The sequence below is a fragment of the Lichenostomus cassidix genome, chromosome 5, assembly GCF_008360975.1.
Source record: "Lichenostomus cassidix isolate B80296 chromosome 5, HeHo_3.0, whole genome shotgun sequence".
In the NCBI taxonomy this organism is placed as follows: domain Eukaryota; kingdom Metazoa; phylum Chordata; class Aves; order Passeriformes; family Meliphagidae; genus Lichenostomus; species Lichenostomus cassidix.
In genome coordinates, this window is record NC_139486.1 from 58,881,690 (window position 1) to 58,899,986 (window position 18,297).

General features: G+C 49.9%; 1 protein-coding gene and 1 pseudogene across 1 annotated transcript; one reads left to right on the top strand and one right to left on the bottom strand.

The window, feature by feature from the left end:
• Nucleotides 1–6,498: 6,498 nt before the first annotated feature.
• On the top strand, nt 6,499–7,266 carry LOC146436780 (olfactory receptor 5AN6-like). Its single transcript, XM_085063902.1, has one exon. It carries the CDS (start codon nt 6,514–6,516, stop codon nt 7,264–7,266), a length of 753 nt encoding a protein of 250 aa, XP_084920028.1. The 5' UTR covers nt 6,499–6,513.
• Nucleotides 7,267–16,488: 9,222 nt separating this feature from the next.
• LOC146436781 (olfactory receptor 5F1-like) lies at nt 16,489–17,470 on the bottom strand (annotated as a pseudogene).
• Nucleotides 17,471–18,297: the final 827 nt, after the last annotated feature.

An 18,297-nucleotide genomic window follows, 5' to 3' on the forward strand; every position in this document is an offset into this window, starting at 1 on the left:
TGATTTTCCAAGGGCTGAAGGTTTTCATAAACGGGGAGGCTTTCAGACAGAGGGAGAATCTCAGAGGGCTGGAAGCTGTCGGAGGGTGTGGAAGGTCTTGGAATGTCGAGGCTCTCAGAGGGATGAAGTTTCTCACAGACAGGGAGGCTCTCAGTGGGAAGAAGGCTCTCGGAATCGGAGAGGCTCTCGGAGGGAAGAAGGTTCTTGGAATCGCAGACGCTCTCAGAGGGATGCAGGTTGTCGCAGACAGGGAAGTTCTCAGAGGGAAGAAGGTTGTCATAGATGGGGAGGCTTTCAGGGGGAATAAGGGTCTCAGAATCTGGGAGGCTTTCAGAGTGAATAAGGTTCTCAGAATCCTGAAGGCTCTCAGAGGAAGGCAGGCTGCAGGCAAGAGGGAGGCTCTCGGCAGGCTGGAAGCTTTCAGAGAGAACAGAAGCTCTTGGAAGGTCAGTTCCTTCAGAGCAACACACGTTCTCTGAGATAGGCAGCCTCTCAGGGGGAGAGAGCCCCTTGGAAGGAGGTAGGCTGCCAGATTGCTGGAAGCTGTCACAGAGCACGGAAGCTCTTGGAAGGTCAATTTCTTCAGAGCAACACATGTTCTCTGAGATAGGCAGCCTCTCAGGGGGAGAGAGCCCCTTGGAAGGAGGGAGGTTCTCGGAGGGCTGGAGCTTCTCGCATGGCTGGAGGCTGTCAGAGGCAGTGGAGGCTCCCGGCAGGATGGCAGATCTCTGACAGCCTGATGTTCTCTTGTGGGTGAAGGATCTCCGATAGAAGGAAATCCTTGAAAGGGTGGGAGCTCTCCCAGGGATGCAGATCCTAGGTGTGAGCAGCCTCTTGAAGCGACAGAGGCTCCTGGAGGAGCTGCACGAGCCACAGCAGGGCAGGTGGCCTCGCTTCACCAGCTTCTCCAGTTGTGCCCACAACACCTTCCACATCCCAGAATAAAGTGGCTCACGTGTCCCATTGCATGCCCACAGCAACAGCATCATTTCCTGCAGCTGCTGGGCCACAGCCAGGCAGGGGCCACAGCTGCAGGGGCTGTCCAGGGGGCTGGTGGGAGCACGTGGCCGCTTGCCAGGGGTCACCCGAGGCCTGGAGCACCTGGGAGCCACAAGGGCTCCTCGGCTCCTCCGTGAGCCTCTGGGCAGAACCCCAGCATGCTTACGATTCTTTGTGATACTTCCATGCTGCCTCCATGGCATCCAGTGGCCAACGGCCCACCAGATAGCCACAGCGGCCAGCAGCAGGAAAAGTGCAGACATGACGACACCGACGGCGCTCATGGCTCCAGGGCGTAGCATCGCGACTGCACTGGCAGCTGCGCCTGCTGGCCCCTCTTATATAGCTGAGGCACGGCTTTGTGACCTCACAGTGCCGTGGGCCAGCTGAGCCCTGTGACATGGCAGCCTTGCCTCACACCAGTCGGAATTTGCCTGTGAGATTATGCATCTGCAATGAAACCCACAGTGAAAAGCCAAGATGATAATCAATGAAAGAAATTATTCTGAACACCAGGAGAAGATGTTCTTATTTTGAAACATCAATTGTGTACAATAAGGGAATTGCATATAATATGTAACTAACTATACTTTTGCTTGTATAGCTAAATGTATTGTTGCCTGAATGGTCATTGTCTGTTGGACTGCCTTGTCATTGTTTACTAGCAGCCAATCTTAATAAGCACGGTAACTATGAAGAGGTATAAGAGCAGCAGCAGAGAATAATAAAAAACCTTTACTTCTTATGGCTCTGGATTACAAGTGTGTGTCTCATTATGTGTGTCTCAAAAAAGGGACGGGTTTGTGAGAGCAGAGCAGAGAATGGACAAATCAGCTTCAGCAGGGTGACAGCTCCATCCTTATATGTACAGAATATAGTAGAAATGTAACCCAGCATTGAACCCAAAGCCTGTGGCAATTATTCATGGCAATAATTGCAATTTCTTCTCCTGAGGTTTCTGGCAAAGGTAGACCCAGAATGTCTTTGGGCCCAGGCAGAAGGAGGAGCAGCAAATGGAGTTGGGAGAGTTTCTGTGAGTCCCTACGAGATCACGATTTTCTCAAATACTTCCAAATAAGTCTGAATAGGAAAACATGGTAACATTTTTCACATGAGGTTTTTGTGTCAAAAAAACAAGATGATTTGATGAGAGATTGTCGGAGGTTGGGGGCATTGGAATTTTTTCTCCAACTCTGTTACTAAGCAACAAATAATTGGCTGATTAGAGCCATCAAGTCTTTTGTAAGAGACAAAAGGGTGTGCTAGGTGGGGCAGGGGAAGGAAGCAGCCAGCCGTTTGAGACTGGCACTCGTTCCGTCGGACATCTGGAGGAAAGGGACTGCTCTTCGCTTCTGGCTGCAACCGCAGGAGATCCAACTGTGCTCTGTCTTCTCCTCCTGACTGGGTGAGCTTTGATTCAACCTCTTTCCCACTGGGAAGCGCACGATTTCCCGGATGCATTTCTCACAGCAGCTGCCGGGGAGTCCGGCTGTCCCTGCCACCCACCCTGCTTCCACCGCACGAGACCGTGGTGTCTGCCATGACTGCAGAGTCCTTGCTGCCTCGCTGGCTAGCCGGGGAGAGCCAGCCCTTGCCCCCCTGCCACCCTGCTCATCGCTCCAGGCTGCCTGCCTGCTTTCTCAGCCCTCCGCCATCACCAGCTGCCTGAGGCTGACCTGACCCTGTGCCACAGCGCCACCTGCAGCCGCTCAGCAGTCATCGCAACAGCCCTGCCCGGCTGGGAGCTCAACAGCGCCCCTGCTGCTCACGACAGTGATTACACCCCACGGGAAAAGGCTTGGCAGCTCACAAATCATCTGCTATTGGTTTTCTGGTTCTATTTGTGGTTGCTATTATTGTTATTGCTTGTTTATAGATACTAGTAAAGAACTGTTATTCCTTTTCCCATACCTTTGCCTGAAAGCCCTTGATTTCAAAATTAAAATAATTCGGAGGGAAGGGAGATCACATTCTCTGTCCTAAGGGAGGGTTCCACCTCTCTTAGCAGGCACCTGTCTATCAAACCAAGACAGAGATTTGTTGAAACCTAGAAATGTGCTGATGTTAATACTTTTGATAGAAGCAAAGCATCTGCATACACTTGTTAGAAGACTATGAAGGGTAAGTGAGGAGCTGAATGACACAAGCTGGAAAACATCTGGGCATGTGATTTGATTTCACAAGGTGTTACAGGTTGCTGTCTCAAATGTCCACATGTCAGTAGAGCTGGATCAATATCCTTCAGTGGAAAGGGAAGCTTGTCTTGTGTTCCTAGCTTTACAGCAGCTTGAGTTTTGCCCAAGGAAGGGTGTGCTGGTTTTGCTGCTGTGTTCAGCCAGAATAGTGCTGTTTGGTAGCTCCTTGAAGAAGCAGCAGGAGCCTGGATTTCTGTCCCTTGGATTGCCTTGCTGTCCAAGACAAGGACTAAAGCTGAGTGCTAGAGCTCCAGGCACTGCCTTGAAAGTCAGGAGTGACTGGCATCTTATGTCCTGGTTCTGCTTAGGAAATTGCTCAGGTGTACACCTAATGGTTTTTTGATATCCTTTGACTTTCTGGGTGGAAGTAAAAGCATCCTTCGTCTCCCTGCTTTCTGTAATTCCAGGATCAGTCATTACTCTGTAATGGCAGCTAATTATCCTCTGGGATGGGCAGAGGAAATGCTGCCTGAAGTGTGGTTCCACAGCAGATGTGAGCAAGCTTTCTGCAGAGGTTCAAACAGCTTGTGACTTACTGAAATATTGAGGCCTGAGCAACAGCCTTGAGCTGAAGTTGAGCTCTGGGTGAACCTTCAAACTAGGTGGTGTATGTGTGTTCTCTCATTAATGAAATGCACAGGATCATTACTGCAAGGATCTCGGTATCTGCTCATTAACAAAACGTGTATTGACCTTTCTGTACTGAGAAGCTGGGCAAGGCCCTGAAATCAACCCTGGGGCCTTGCTGGGAGGTCCATGGTCTAAGGCAACTCCCTGGGATGCTCCCTGAGCCCTGGCCAGGCTTTGGGAGAAACCCAGAAGGAGGCTGAAGCCAGATGTTCCCTCACTGGAAGTTGTGTGATCTGGTTTATTGCACGCTGTCCAAGCTGGGCTCTGTCCCAGCACAGTCAGAAGCCTCTTTGCCTGTGGGTGGATTAACCTGCAGGAATTCCCAGTTCTGGCAGGGGCCCTCCAGTGCTTGGCTGTGACAAGGGCTGTGAAATACTGTTCACAACCCTGATATGTCTGCTTGGGCTGCTCAGGGATGTGACATTGAATATCCTACAGAAAATGATTGGCCAGGACCCAAAGGTCAGTAGTGTGCTTTGTGAGATTGTATACAAGGAGTAAAGGAGGAAGGGATGAAATTGGCTATTTTTACAGGGAAGCATGCTTAGAAGAGGAATGGCCTGAAGTTGAGTCGGGGGAGGCTTAGGGTGGATATTAGAAAGAGGTTTTTCCCCCAGAGGATGGTTGGGCACTGGAACAGGATCCCCAGGGCAGTGGGCACTGCACCAAGCCTGGCAGAGATCAGACGAGTGATTTGAACAATGCTCTTGGGCACATGGTGTGACTCTTGGGGATGGTCCTGTGTGGGGCTGAGAGATGGACTCTGTGATCCTTGTGAATCCCTTCCAACTCAGCATATTCTGTGATTCTCCTGGATTCTTGAAGCCAGTCTTCATAGAATCCTGGAATGGTTTGGTTTGGAAGAGACCTGAAAGCTCATCTTGTTCCACAGCCCTGCCATGGGCAGGGACACCTCCCAGTAGACCAGGTTTCTCCAGCCTGGCCTTGCACACTTCCAGAGATGGGACAGGTGAGCTGTGGTTTGGGCATAAGGAATTCAGAATGGGTAGAAAGGTGGTTCATCATCTCTGGTGCCTGGAACTGCTGATGGCTACCAGCTCCCATGGGATTGTGCCCCACCAGTGAAGTCCCCCCCAGCTCCCTAGTGTTACAAGGCTAAACATGGCATTTGTGGAGCTGAAAAATCTCCAAAAGTGCACAAAAATTGGACACAACAGGTGCAGTGTTGCTCTGTGGTTGCTGTGGGGAAACCCCAAAGCCCTGTGGCTACCTCAAGGTGAGATCATCTCCTCTGGGCAATTGCCTTGAAATTCAGAATCTCAGAGAAGAGATAACAACCCACTTTGGGCTTTGTCACTCTCCTGGGGCTCCAAGAGTCCCCAAATCCCCAAATTGCATGGAATAACAAAGGTGTTTGCTGACAAAGGGTATATTTTCAGACTCCTTTCCGGAGTTCCAGGCAGTCGCACCTAACATTCACCTCCAAGAGCATCAGGAGGAAAGCAGGGAGAGTGCAGAGATGTAGGAGAGGATCATCCTGGAGAACCATGAGCAAGGACAGCGCATGCTGAGCCACCCATCTCCTCTTGTTTTCTCTTGTCAAGAAGAAACACCTTCTGTTTTCATCTCAGGTCCTACCTGGAGGCTCCTGGGCTCCAGTTCCTCATCATACTCTGGGTTTAGCACCAAATCCAGGTGATGCACAGCAGGTGTGTGGTGAGGACACCCCGTTGGAATGCTTGCTCTGGAAACTTCTCCTCACTGACCACAAAGGGCTCCTGGATGAGGACTGGAATATTTCCTGTAAGGAACCCTTGTGGATCTTACCATTGCTGATATAAGGCACATCCAAAAGGTGATTTTTGAAATATTTTTCCCAAAATACTATTTTCAGGAGGAGGTAGCTGAGATTTGGGTGTTGCACATTTTCATTTGAGGGCTGCAGGACCAGGGCAAGGAGCTGGGAGAATCTTTTAGAGCCAAAAGAGTGTGTCCATGAGGGAGGGGAGGCTTCATAGTCAGGAAGTTTTGGATGTCCCTGGATCTCTGGAAGTGTTCAAGGCCAGGTTGGAGGGGGCTTGGAGCAACCTGGTCTAATGGAACATGTCCCTGCAAATGGAGTGGGGGTAGAATGAGATGGTCTGCAAGATCCCTTCCAACCCAAACACTTCTGGGATTCTGTAGAAAAGACAGACAAAGCAGGTGTTTGGAAGATGTCGACACAAGGATGAATAATCAGTTCTGTGCTGTCTTTTCCAGGTTTTATTGGGTTTCTCCATGTTACAGGTTGTGCTGGATGATCTCAAAGTCCCAGAGTGAACACACACAGGGGATTAAAGGCAGCACCAAGGTAAAGCTACTCACGGCCGTGTAACCAACAGCTTCTCCCTAACTGTGCCTTGACTTCTGCCCAGGTTTTTCTAATTGATCTGTACCTAAACTCTCACTTTAGATCCTGTAGGGGTGTCTCCAAGCAGATCCCACTGGAAAGAGGGTTTTCCTCCTGGAAGAAATGTCCAGCAATGAGTTCACAGAGAGAACACACTTTGAAGGAATGTCAGGATGGAATTGCACCCAAGCAACAGAGTTCATCTTGGCAGGGTTCACCGAGGACCCAGCGACTCAGGTTGCCCAATTCCTGCTGTTCCTGCTCATTTACCTTGTCACCATCCTGGGAAACCTGGGGATGATTGCCTTGATCAGAGTCAGTCCCGTGCTCCGCTCCCCCATGTATTACTTCTTGGGCAACCTGGCATTTGTGAACCTCTGTACTTCCACCCTTGTCACCCCCAGGATGTTGGTTGGGGTTTTGTTGAGGAAGGAGGGAATCAGCTATGCTAGGTGCATGGCTCAGGTGTCCAGTTTTGCCTTTTTAGTGATCAGTGAGTGCTCTCTGCTGGCCACAATGGCCTATGATCGATATGTGGCCATTTGCCACCCCCTGCTCTACCCCCTTGTCATGTCCCCAGAGCGCTGCTTCCGCCTGGTGACCGGGTGCTACCTCCTGGGGCTGACCAATGGTGTGGCACAAACCATTGGCATGTCCAGCTTGTTCTTCTGTGGCTCCAGCACCATCCATCTGTTCTTCTGTGACATTTCCCTGCTGATCTCACTCTCCACCTCTGACAACATCCTCAGCCTCATCATCCTGAGGACTTCAGCATATGTGTTTGGTGTTCCCAGCCCCCTGGTGGTCCTGGTGTCCTATGTGGCCATCATCTCCACCATCCTGAGCATTAGATCAGCCCAGGGCAAGCGCAAAGCCTTCTCCACCTGTGCCTCCCACCTCATCACCGTCACCACCTTCTATGGGGCATTGATTTTCATGTACTTAATCCCCAAGTCACACACCTCCAGAACAGGAGATAAATGGGCTGCTGTGCTCTATACCATGGTGACCCCCATGCTGAACCCCTGGATCTACAGCCTGAGGAACCAGGAGGTGAAGGAGGCTTTGAGAAGACTCAGGGACACAAAATAAGCTTGGATGTTGTGACATAATGACTAAATAAAATGGAGATGCTGGTGATATCCTGGGAGTTTTGTTAAATATCTCAGAGGGACATTTTCGGTGTCTTTTGCACTTTGACTTAGATGGTGTGCTGGTTGATTCCATATCAGCTGAGAGGAACCTTTTCACTCCAATTTTGGTGTTTGGATGAGGTTTGGAGCAGCCTGGTCTAGTGGAAGGTGTCCCTCCTCTTGGCAGGGCAGCAGAACTGGATGAGCCTTAAGGTCCCTTCCAACCCAAACCATTCCCAGATTCTGTGACAGATTTGGTGTTAATGTTTTGTTGCACAAGTATTGCATATGTGAAAAAAAGCAAAAATCGCCCAATTTGTGTATTTTCTCACCCTGTGCCATGTCCATGCTGAAATCCAGAGTGATGGGGCTCTCCTAGAGAGATGGAATAGCGAGGGATGGAGGAGAAGCTCCTCAGTTAGGTTAAATCAAGCCAGGATCAATGTAGTTTGCTGATTCATTAATGACACACATTTCACAGGCACTCAGGATCAGCCAGCTGAATCCTTTGTCCCCAAAGCCTATTGGTAATTCCCTGGTTAATATTTAATCCAGCTGCCTGGATAAATCCCCCTGAGCTGTTCATGCTCCTGTTCCTCTCTTTTTGGCTCTGCTGACCCCCATGGCAGTGACCCCAAAGGTCCTCAACTCACGTCCCCACATGTGGAGACAAAGTCCTCAAGTTACACCAGGAGAGATTTAGGTTGGATAGAGGGAAAAATCCTCCATGGAAAAGGCTGTCCAGCCCTGGAACAGGCTGCCCAGGGCAGTGGTGGAATCCCCATCCCTGGAGGGATTTAAAAGCTGTGTGGATGTGGCACCTGGTGACATGGATTAGTGGTGGCCTTGGCAGTGCTGGGGGAATGGTTGGACTTGGTGATCCTAGAGGACTTTTCCAGCCTAACCAATTCCCTGACTCTGTGATCAGTACCATGAACTGGGACCTCTGTGTGTAACTCCTGCTGTTCTCCCACCCTTCTGATCCTCTGTAACTGTCCTACTCATGGCATTGCTTAATTTAGGTGCAGGGAAGATTGTACATCTTTTCTTTCAATAAAATGAAATGTTGAAGGATGGCTTCAAGACCACAGCCACGGATCCTTAGAGGGCTTGTGTGAGCAAAGCCAGTGCTAGCTGAAGGAAGCCATACAGGCCAGAGCAGTAAGATAAATGCTGACAGGACAGGAGCCCAAGGACAGAGTGCCCTTGAGCTGTGGGAAAGTACCATGGGAAAAGTACCGTAGAAAAACTTGAGATTAAGAAAAATGAGGAGGAACCCTGAAATTGTGAGAATGGAATGCAATGGTATGCAGATTGTAACCTTTGTGCTTAACCAATGAAATAGTGAGTAGTAAGTATAAGCATTTGTAACAGTATATAAGCCATGCATACAGTGAAATAAACGGAGCTTGCTTATCACTCATATTGAGTTGTCATCTTACTTCCCTCGCTGCCGGCAATGAAAGATTATTTTAATGTTTTATTTAAAACATCAAAACTCCATAAGTATTAAGAAAACATTAAGACACTTAAACCATAAACCCCAGAGTAACTGTCCTTCTTCCAGGGCCTTACAACCATTGTTTGGTGATAAGATATTAAATAATTTTTAAAAATATTTGAAAAATATTTAATATCTGATTAATATTTTGAGAAGCCATTCAATGGCTTTGTGTCCAACTGGTCATAACTTGACCATCACCTGACTTTTTAATACCAAGAGACCAATTTCCCTTTTTAATACCAAGAGACAAATTATATATTTCAGGAGATTAATTTAAATATTTTAAGATTAGATATATTTTTGAGAAAAAAAATTAAGTACAAGTTTTCTTTATACAGATAAAGAAGTGTATATATTAAGACTTTCTACATATAAATCTGCATATATATATAATTACATCTATACAAAGAAGTGGGACATAAAACCTCACACTTCCATTGAACTTCCTGAAAGTAGTGGCATTTATTTACTAGTGCAAGTCTCCTCCTTATGCAGCTATTTCCAAAGTCATTAATTTCCATGGGAAATTTCCTGTGTGCCACCACAGAGTGGGCAGTGACCAAACTCAAGGCCCAAGCATGCTCAAGGAGCAGAGAGCCATCATCTGGCATCTCCCGTGGTTTCTGGTGGAATTTCCCACCACTGCTCTCTGTCCTGTCATTTGGATCATATTTTGATTTTATTATTGAATTGGTTTTGCTTAGTTTTGGGTAATTGTGTGGTTTCCCCTCTAAAATAAATCATGAGGCACAGAGGAAGGAAGGAAGGAAGGAAGAACAAATGGTGGGAACTACAGTGAAACTGAGCCCAGAGGCCAGCAGGAGAGGCAGGAATGCTGACCAGCAGCAAATATGGGGTAGAAGCCTTTACAGCATCCCCGAATTATTTTGGCTGGAAAAGCCCTTTAAATCATGGAGTTCAACTGCTAAGCCAGCAGTAACCCGTGTCTGAGCTCAGTCTGTAGGTGGGAATTTCATCTCAGGGGTGAGAGCTGAGAGCCTCTTCCAGAGCCTAAAGGGGCTCCAGGAGAGCTGCAGAGGGACTCTGGACAAGGGTCTGGACTGACAGGATGAGGGGGAATAGCTTCAAACTGTCAAAGCTTTTCAATTGGGTATGGAGAAGAAATTTTTCCCTATTGTGAAGCTGGGGAGGCCCTGGCACAGCTTTCCCAGAGAATCTGTGGCTGTCCCTGGATCCCTGGAAGAGTTCCAGGCCAGCTTGGACAGGGCTTGGAGCAGCCTGGGATAGTGGGAAGCATCCCTGCCCTTGGAAGTGGGTTGGAATGGGATGAGTTTTAAGGTCCCTCAACACAGTCACAATCCCACCACACTGACCCTGCAGCTCTTTGTCTCCTGGATGTGGCAAACAAAGCAGATGGAGAAGTTCACTTTGTCTTTAACAAGGAAGAAAGTTTCTCCATGGTTTCCCCTTGCTAATTAGTCTCTCGTGGCTTGTTAAGAAGGATAACAGAAGTTGTTTAAAAGCCCTCTTAGAAGCTTCCTTGATGATTAGGAAACTTTCTTGGCAAAGCCCAGAAGATCTTGTTAAGCTGATGATTCCTTGAAGGGTGGTTGGTCTCCCAGGATCACTTCTTGCTCTGGGAATGGGAAGAGCATCACTTGTGGTGGAAATAGCTGTGAGCACCTGGATGGTGGCACCTGGAGCTCAGGGCCCACTGGTTGGATGGTGGTGGGATCTGGAGCTCACACCTGCTGGTGGGCTTTCCTAATTCTTCCTTTCAACCTGACAACCTTAAACTGAAGGAGAGTGGACTTACATTGCATAGCGGGGGGAAATTCCTCCCTGTGAAGGTGGTGAGGCACAGGTTTCCCAGAGAAGCTGTGGCTGCCCCATCCCTGGAAGTGTTGAACGCCAGGCTGGACAGGGCTTGGAGCAACCTGGTCTAGTGGAAGGTGTTCCTGCCCATGGCAGGGGGTTGGAATGGGATGAGCTTTAAATTCCCTTCCCACCCAATTTTGATATCGAAAGTCTCTCTCTTGCCAAGCCCTTTGTCATTTAATTACATTTATTCCAAATCTTTTAATCCAGTCCAGATCCACCTTTCCCAGGTAGCAGCCCCCAGACCTAAAACATCTCTTCTCGTGCCGTCTGTTTCCAGAAAGGATTGACACTGTTCACCATCTATTTACTTTTCAAAAGGGATTTAATTCTTTTTGTGGGGGCACAATAAAAAGAGAATTGTCAAATATGTTAATGGTAAAAAGAGAGCGTGGAAATAACATCAGCTTCTTCCAGAGTGTAGACGGTGACCTCACTAACAGGGACAGAGACACTGTACAGGTGTTAAATGCATTCTTACAGGTGTTTAGTGCATTCTTTGCCTCTGTCTTCAACACGCATCCCTCCATTCCCAGTGGGAAATATATATTGTCCCATGGGACACTGCAAAGTCCTTGAGGCAGGCAAGCCCTGATCAGCAGAAACCAAACCACCCCTGTGTGATCCACAGCATTCCCATCATGAATCCAAACCCAGCAGGTGCCAGCTATAGGGAAGACTTGAACCCTATCCCAGTCAAAACCAGAGCACTGGGAGCACCAGGAGCAGTCCTTGGGAAATCCTGATTTCTGTAGAACAGAGGCATTGCAGAAGTTGTTGAGCTGCTAACAGAAACCTCTTCCTAGCCCTCAACAGCCATGTCTGGAGAGCTCCCAAGAGATAAAGAAGCTTTAACTCCCTTTGTCTCTGGAGAATCTTCTCAGGCACAGAGTAGTGGGTGTTTCCTATTGTCACTTCTGCATTGTCCAGGGAGCCATGGGGAGAACGCTGGTGGCACCAAGAATCCTTTCTGATGTGCCTCTTGCTCCAGGAAATCCTTCACTGCAACAGGCTGAGCTCCTGTTTTGACTTCCACGCTTTTTCTGACCATGGGCATCTTCAGGGATGAGCCACGTTCACAGATCCCTGAGGGAGGCAGGGCTGTGACGGCACAAAGGGGCTGAGCGCCGGCGTCAGGCAGGGCTGGGATGTCACAGGGCTCTGCTGGCCCACGGCACTGTGAGGTCACAAAGCCGTGCCTCAGCTATATAAGAGGGGCCAGCAGGCGCAGCTGCCAGTGCAGTCGCGATGCTACGCTCTGGAGCCATGAGCGCCGTCGGTGTCGTCATGTCTGCACTTTTCCTGCTGCTGGCCGCTGTGGCTATCTGGTGGGCCATTGGCCACTGGATGCCACGGAGGCAGCATGGAAGTATCACAAAGAATCGTAAGCATGCTGGGGTTCTGCCCAGAGGCTCACGCAGGAGCTGAGGAGCCCTTGTGGCTCCCAGGTGCTCCAGGCCTCGGGCGACCCCTGGCAAGCGGCCACGTGCTCCCGCCAGCCCCCTGGACAGCCCCTGCAGCTGTGGCCCCTGCCTGGCTGTGGCCCAGCAGCTGCAGGAAATGATGCTGTTGCTGTGGGCATGCCATGGGATACGTGAGCCGCTTTATTCTGGGATGTGGAAGATGTTGTGGGCACAACTGGAGAAGCTGGTGAAGCGAGGCCACCTGCCCTGCTGTGGCTCGTGCAGCTCCTCCAGAAGCCTCTATCGCTTCAAGAGGCTGCTCACACCTAGGATCTGCATCCCTGGGAGAGCTCCCACCCTTTCAAGGATTTCCTTCCATCGGAGATCCTTCACCCACAAGAGAACATCAGGCTGTCAGAGATCTGCCATCCTGCCGGGAGCCTCCACTGCCTCTGACAGCCTCCAGCCATGCGAGAAGCTCCAGCCCTCTGAGAACCTCCCTCCTTCCAAGGGGTTTTCTCCTGCTGAGAGCCTCTCTGTCTCAGAGAACAAGCATTGCTCTGAAGGAATTGACCTTCCAAGAGCTTCCGTTCTCTGTGACAGCATTCAGCAATCTGAGAGCCTCCCTCCTTCCAAGGGGCTCTCTCCCCCTGAGAGGCTGCCTATCTCAGAGAACATGTGTTGCTCTGAAGGAATTGACCTTCCAAGAGCTTCCGTTCTCTGTGACAGCTTCCAGCAATCTGGCAGCCTCCCTCCTTCCAAGGGGCTCTCTCCCCCTGAGAGGCTGCCAATCTCAGAGAACGTGTGTTGCTCTGAAGGAACTGACCTTCCAAGAGCTTCCGTTCTCTGTGAAAGCTTCCAGCCTGCCGAGAGCCTCCCTCTTGCCTGCAGCCTGCCTTCCTCTGAGAGCCTCCCCATCTCCGAGAACCTTGCTCCCTCTGAGAACCTCCCTGTCATCAAGAACCTTATTCCCCCTGAGAGCCTCCCCGTCTCCGAGAACCTTCTTCCCTCTGAGAACTTCCCTGTCTGTGACAACCTGCATCCCTTCGAGAGCCTCTCCGATTCCAAGAACCTTTTTCCCTCTGAAAGTTTCCCTGATTCCGAGAGCCTTCTTCCTGCTGAGAGCCTCCCCGTCTGTGAGAGCCTGCAACCCTCTGAGAGCCTCGACCTTCCAAGACCTTCCACACCCTCCGACAGCTTCCAGCCCTCTGAGAGCCTCCCTCTGTCTGAAAGCTTCCCCGTTTATGAAAACCTTCAGCCCTTGGAAAATCAGCATCTTCCAGGAGTCTCCGTTCCCTCAGAGAGCTTCAGTCATCAAAGCCTCCCTCCCTCCCCGAGGCTCAGTGAGACCTGCTGGTCTGAGTACAGCAGTTACTCCATGGACAGCTCTGCCAGCTCCCTTGGAGCCAAGGACATCAACCACCCCGGCGCATTCCTCAGCACTGACGTGGCCAGGGAAAGCCCCGAAGGAGAAATGACAGTGCAGCCTGATCCTGTGAAGCATTCTCAGGAGGAGCAAGTGGTGCAGCAGCAAGTATCCTGGAGCCCCCAGCTGTTACCCCATGGCTCCCAGGATGCTGTGCCGGCTGTGCCAACTGGGAACACTCCTTGCTTGGTGGCAGAGACGAGCCCCAAGAGACCCAGGAGGTTCCTCCATCTCCGGGAAGCTGCCCCAAGACGGCCACCAAATATGAGGAATGTGTATGTGGTGGCAGGTCAGATCTGAGGAGCAGGAGGTGTTAAATAAATTAGGATTTTCCCCAAGAGCTGTGTGAGTGTTTGCACTGGTCTGGATTTGATTGGGATAGGGTTCCTTTCTACTCAGTAAGTGGCACAGAGCTGGGTTTGGATTCAGGATGGGATGTGGTGGATAGCACAGGGAGGCTTTGGTTGTTGCTGAGCAGGGCTTGCACTGTTCTGGGCTCTGAAGTGTCCAATGCGTTAATCCATGTTTTTCACTGGGAAGGGTGGAGTGAGTGTTGAAGACAGAGGCAAAGAATGCATGAAACACCTGTACTGTGTTTCTGTCCCCGTTTGTGAGGTGACCCTCCACACCCTGCAAGGAGCTGATATTATTCCTACAATGTTTTGGTCATTAATATATTTAAGACAACTCTTTTATAGTGCAACACATTTGTAGCCACCTTAATCTCCAGCTTTCAATATGAGCTTTCACCACATCACATTGCTCCCTATGCTTGCAATCAGCATCTCTGTATTCTTCTCCTGACCTGCATTCCACTGGGCACATAGCTTCCTTTTCCATCTTCTTTCCTAGAGAAGATGTTTGTTCAGGCAAGCCAGCCTTCTGCCTGGCCTGGATGTCTTCTGACATTTGGGAATTGCCTGCTCAATGACCTTAGGAGGTGACGTTTCATAAGTGACCAGCACTGTTGGACCCCAGCAGGTGCAAAAACATTTTCCCTGGGGACCTTGCTTCCCATTTCCCTGAGCAGCCTGCAGTTTGCTCTCCTCATTCCCAGAGCTGAGGTTTTGCTGGCACTTTTCCTCTTGTCAGAGGGGCCCCAGGGCCACGGCTGGACCCCAGCTGGTCACCAGCAGTCACTCTCTCACACCCCAGTGTGATGGGGAAGAGAGCAGAGACAAAAATCCAGCTCAGAACAGTTTCATAATGAAAATCAAGACAAATATAATAATTTCATATTTATGAAACACATAATAAGAGTGAAGTGTCCCAGATTAGGCTGGATGGGGCTTGGAGCAAGCTGGCCCAGTGGAAGGTGTTCCTGGACTGAACTCAGCAGTTCCTGGGTCTCCCAGTGCCTGTGCTCATATTGCTCTGGCCTGAACATTTTGAACACTGTCCAGTTCATGCCCAAATGACAAAAATCAGCATTTTCAGACACATTCCATTTATTCCTCTTTCCCATTGTCATTTCTGTGACATCCATTATTGTTGCAGGGAGAGAAATAAATAGAAGGACAAATTTGAGAAATAAAGGATAAAAAAAGGTGTGGCACATTTTTGGGGGGAATGCAATTTGCTTTGGGGGTGATCTAAATCACCAAACAAAACTGCACTTTTAATGGGAGCAGGAGATGAAACACCTGGAGGGATCATTGGATCTGACAGAGCTGGGCAGGTACAGGGAGTGACCTCAGGAGCTCTGAGGAATGAGGGTGATGCAAGGACTGGCACAGGATCCAAACCCACCACAGCTCATCCTGGGAGGCTCTACAGGAGCCAAATCCCACTTCAGTACATTCCCCAGGGCATCTTCCTTCAGGAAAACAGGAGTGCCCTGCAGATCCTGACATCTCTGCACAGTTAAGGAAAACTGACAACTCTCCAAAGCTCTGTCATCCCAAACTGTGTTCCTTTCTGAAAATCAGAAAATAAGGAAAACACCTGGGGAGCAATGGGAAGGAATGTTACTGGATCAGCTTTGATTTCACACATGGTTTTTATAATCCATTACATCCTGGCTGGGATCTTCCCTACCTCCATTAGTGATTGCCTCATTTTTGCCTCAGAATGCTCATTGCCTCCCCTGCAGATTAACTCCGATTTTACCCCCAAAACGTTCGTTTTGTCCCCTACAGAATCCGCCCCAGAGCGACGTCCCCAGCCCCGCTGTGCCGAGGCAGCTCCGGTGCCTGCAGCTCCCGGGCCGCTGGGGCTGTCCCCATTCCCGGTTACCCCCAAGCCCGAAGCAGCCTCCCCCAGAGCCCCCAGCCAGCCCCACTGCTCCCCGGGCTCCCCACACCTGCCCTACTTCCTTCTGATCTGTAATCACAATGCCTTATAGTCTTAAATCCTGTCAATAACACAGCAGATACGGGGGCTTATTTTGAAATCAATTGATACAGAAATGAATATTATTTCTCAATGTATATAAAAGGGACATTCTTTACAGTTTTCAGTATTTTACACACAAGCCCCTCATGAATTTTCGGGCATTTTTGGGGAGTAACCTGCCTTTGTGGAGGGACCCCACCTGACCCTCCTCATCTTCCACTCACCTGCTCCCCCACCACAGACATTGGCACCATCATGCCCCAGACTCCCCACTTCCCTTTTCCTCCCCCCAAGAGAAGGCACAATCTCAGTCCAAGTGTCCTGGCCAGCACCTCGGTGCTTCCATAAAGACCTTTCCACATGGATATTAGCCCCAAAACGGGGGGGAAAATCAGGAGAGGAGAAGACTTCACAGGACTGGAGTACCCCCAACTCCTGTTCCGCTGGCACAGGCAATGTCCTTGAGGATGGTGCCTTGTCTCCCACTCCAGCTCTGCTCTGCCACATTCCCCCTCTGGTCCTGCACTCTGGGCAATGCCAGGAGATGTCTCATGCCTTCCCCATGGTGCTGCTGCAGGGAAATCATAGCCCCAGTGGCTTGGAAGATGAATCCAGACTGTGACCCTGGACTCCTGAGGGTCTGATTTCCAGCCCCTCTTCCTGAGAGTCCAAAATCTAACACCCCTCACCACAGCAGGGTTGTCCTCTCCTTTCAGCCAACCAGGAGCCATAGATGGACCAGGAAGTGAGGATCCTACTGTTTGCTTTACTCATGGCATTCCTCAAGTCTGTATTCCTGAGGCTGTAGACAAACAGGTTCAGCATGGGGACCGTGACAGAACACACCAGGGAGGTGACCTTGTCCTGCCCCAAGGAGCGGCTGGAGTTGGGCCGCAGGTAGGTGAGGATGGCTCTGCCATAGTACAGAGTGACGCAGGCCAGGTGGGAGGCGCAGGTGGAGAAGGCCTTGTGCCGCCCAGCTGCCAAGTGGACCCACAGGATGGCGCTGCCAATGGACGAGTAGGACACCAGGATGAAGGCTGTGGTGCTCAGCACGTTGAGCCCCACCACGGAAGCCACCATGGCCTCGCTGGCACGGCTGTCGGAGCAGGACAGGGCCAGCAGGGCGGGCCCATTGCAGAAAAAGTGGTCAATGGCATGGGAGTGGCAGAACAGGGCATGGAATATGGAAACCGTGTGGAAGGTGGAGCTGATCACTCCAGCCAGGGAGGCCCCAGCCAGCATCCCAGCACTAATCCCCTGGGACATGAGCATGGAGTAGAGCAGGGGCCTGCAGATAGCGGTTGTAGGCCATGGCGGCCAGCACGTGGCACTCAGTGGTGGCCCAGGTGGCGAAGGAGAAGAGCTGGGTGACACAACTCGCAAAGGAAATCACCTTCTTCTCTGCCAAAAAATCCCTCAGGGTCTGGGGGATGATGGTAGAGGAGTAGCAGATGTCCAGGAGGGACAAGTGGCTCAGGAAGAAGCACATGGGGGTGTGGAGGCACCGATTGATCTGGATCAAGGCAATGACTGCCAGATTTCCCATGAGAGTGACCACATAGATGGCAAGGAACAGGACAAAAAACATCACCTGCAGGTCTGTGAAGCCCAGGAGAATAAATTCAGATGCAAATGTCTCATTTTCTCTACCCATATTGAACATTTCATACATCCAGTTTGGCTGCTTTATGTCTTTAGATTGAAATGTTTAATACACATAAATCCATCTATAATGTTGAGTGTCAATTTTTGTCAAGCAGTTACAAAACCTTCAGTCAATAAAAGGTAAATTCTCCTTGAAAGAGAGCAAACACAAGTTCCTGGCGCCACTATGCCCATGCAGCCAACATGTTTGGAACCAGGTGGATATTTAAGGCATTAAGGAGGGAAATATTGTACCAGAATAAATCATTAAGAAATTGCAGGGCTTCCTCCTAGTTCTTCTCAATCCGCTCACACATGAAATTCCATAATTTTCCTGATAATTGCTGGGAAAACAGAATTATTTCCCATCTTTTGATTATTCCCTATTCAGCCTGAGCACTTGAAGAATAAACACCTGCTCCCCATGTCTCAGGATGAGATTTTCTAGGTGGAAGCATTGGAAAATGGGCTTTTCCTTAGTATATTTTTCCCTGTAGGAATAAGAGCTGGGATTTGTCTTACCTCACTTTGCTTTAGATGTGATGCTTAATTTGGAGGTAAAACATAAATTCAGGGTCCATCTTGCTGCTCACCAGTGAGAGATCAGCAGCTCCTAAAATCCCATTCTACAACAGACAGAATAAATAAACATGGATTCTTCTCCTGGATAACCATGGCTTGTTGGAGTTACACCAGGGAGTAAAGCAAGAGTAGGCACTGCTGGCTCCTGACAAATGGATCCAAACCTGGAAATCCTCATTGTTGGATGAGCCTGGGCTGAAGGGTTGAGTTTCACCCCAAAACCTGATGTGTCCTTTCAGGTGTTCTGTGATCTCC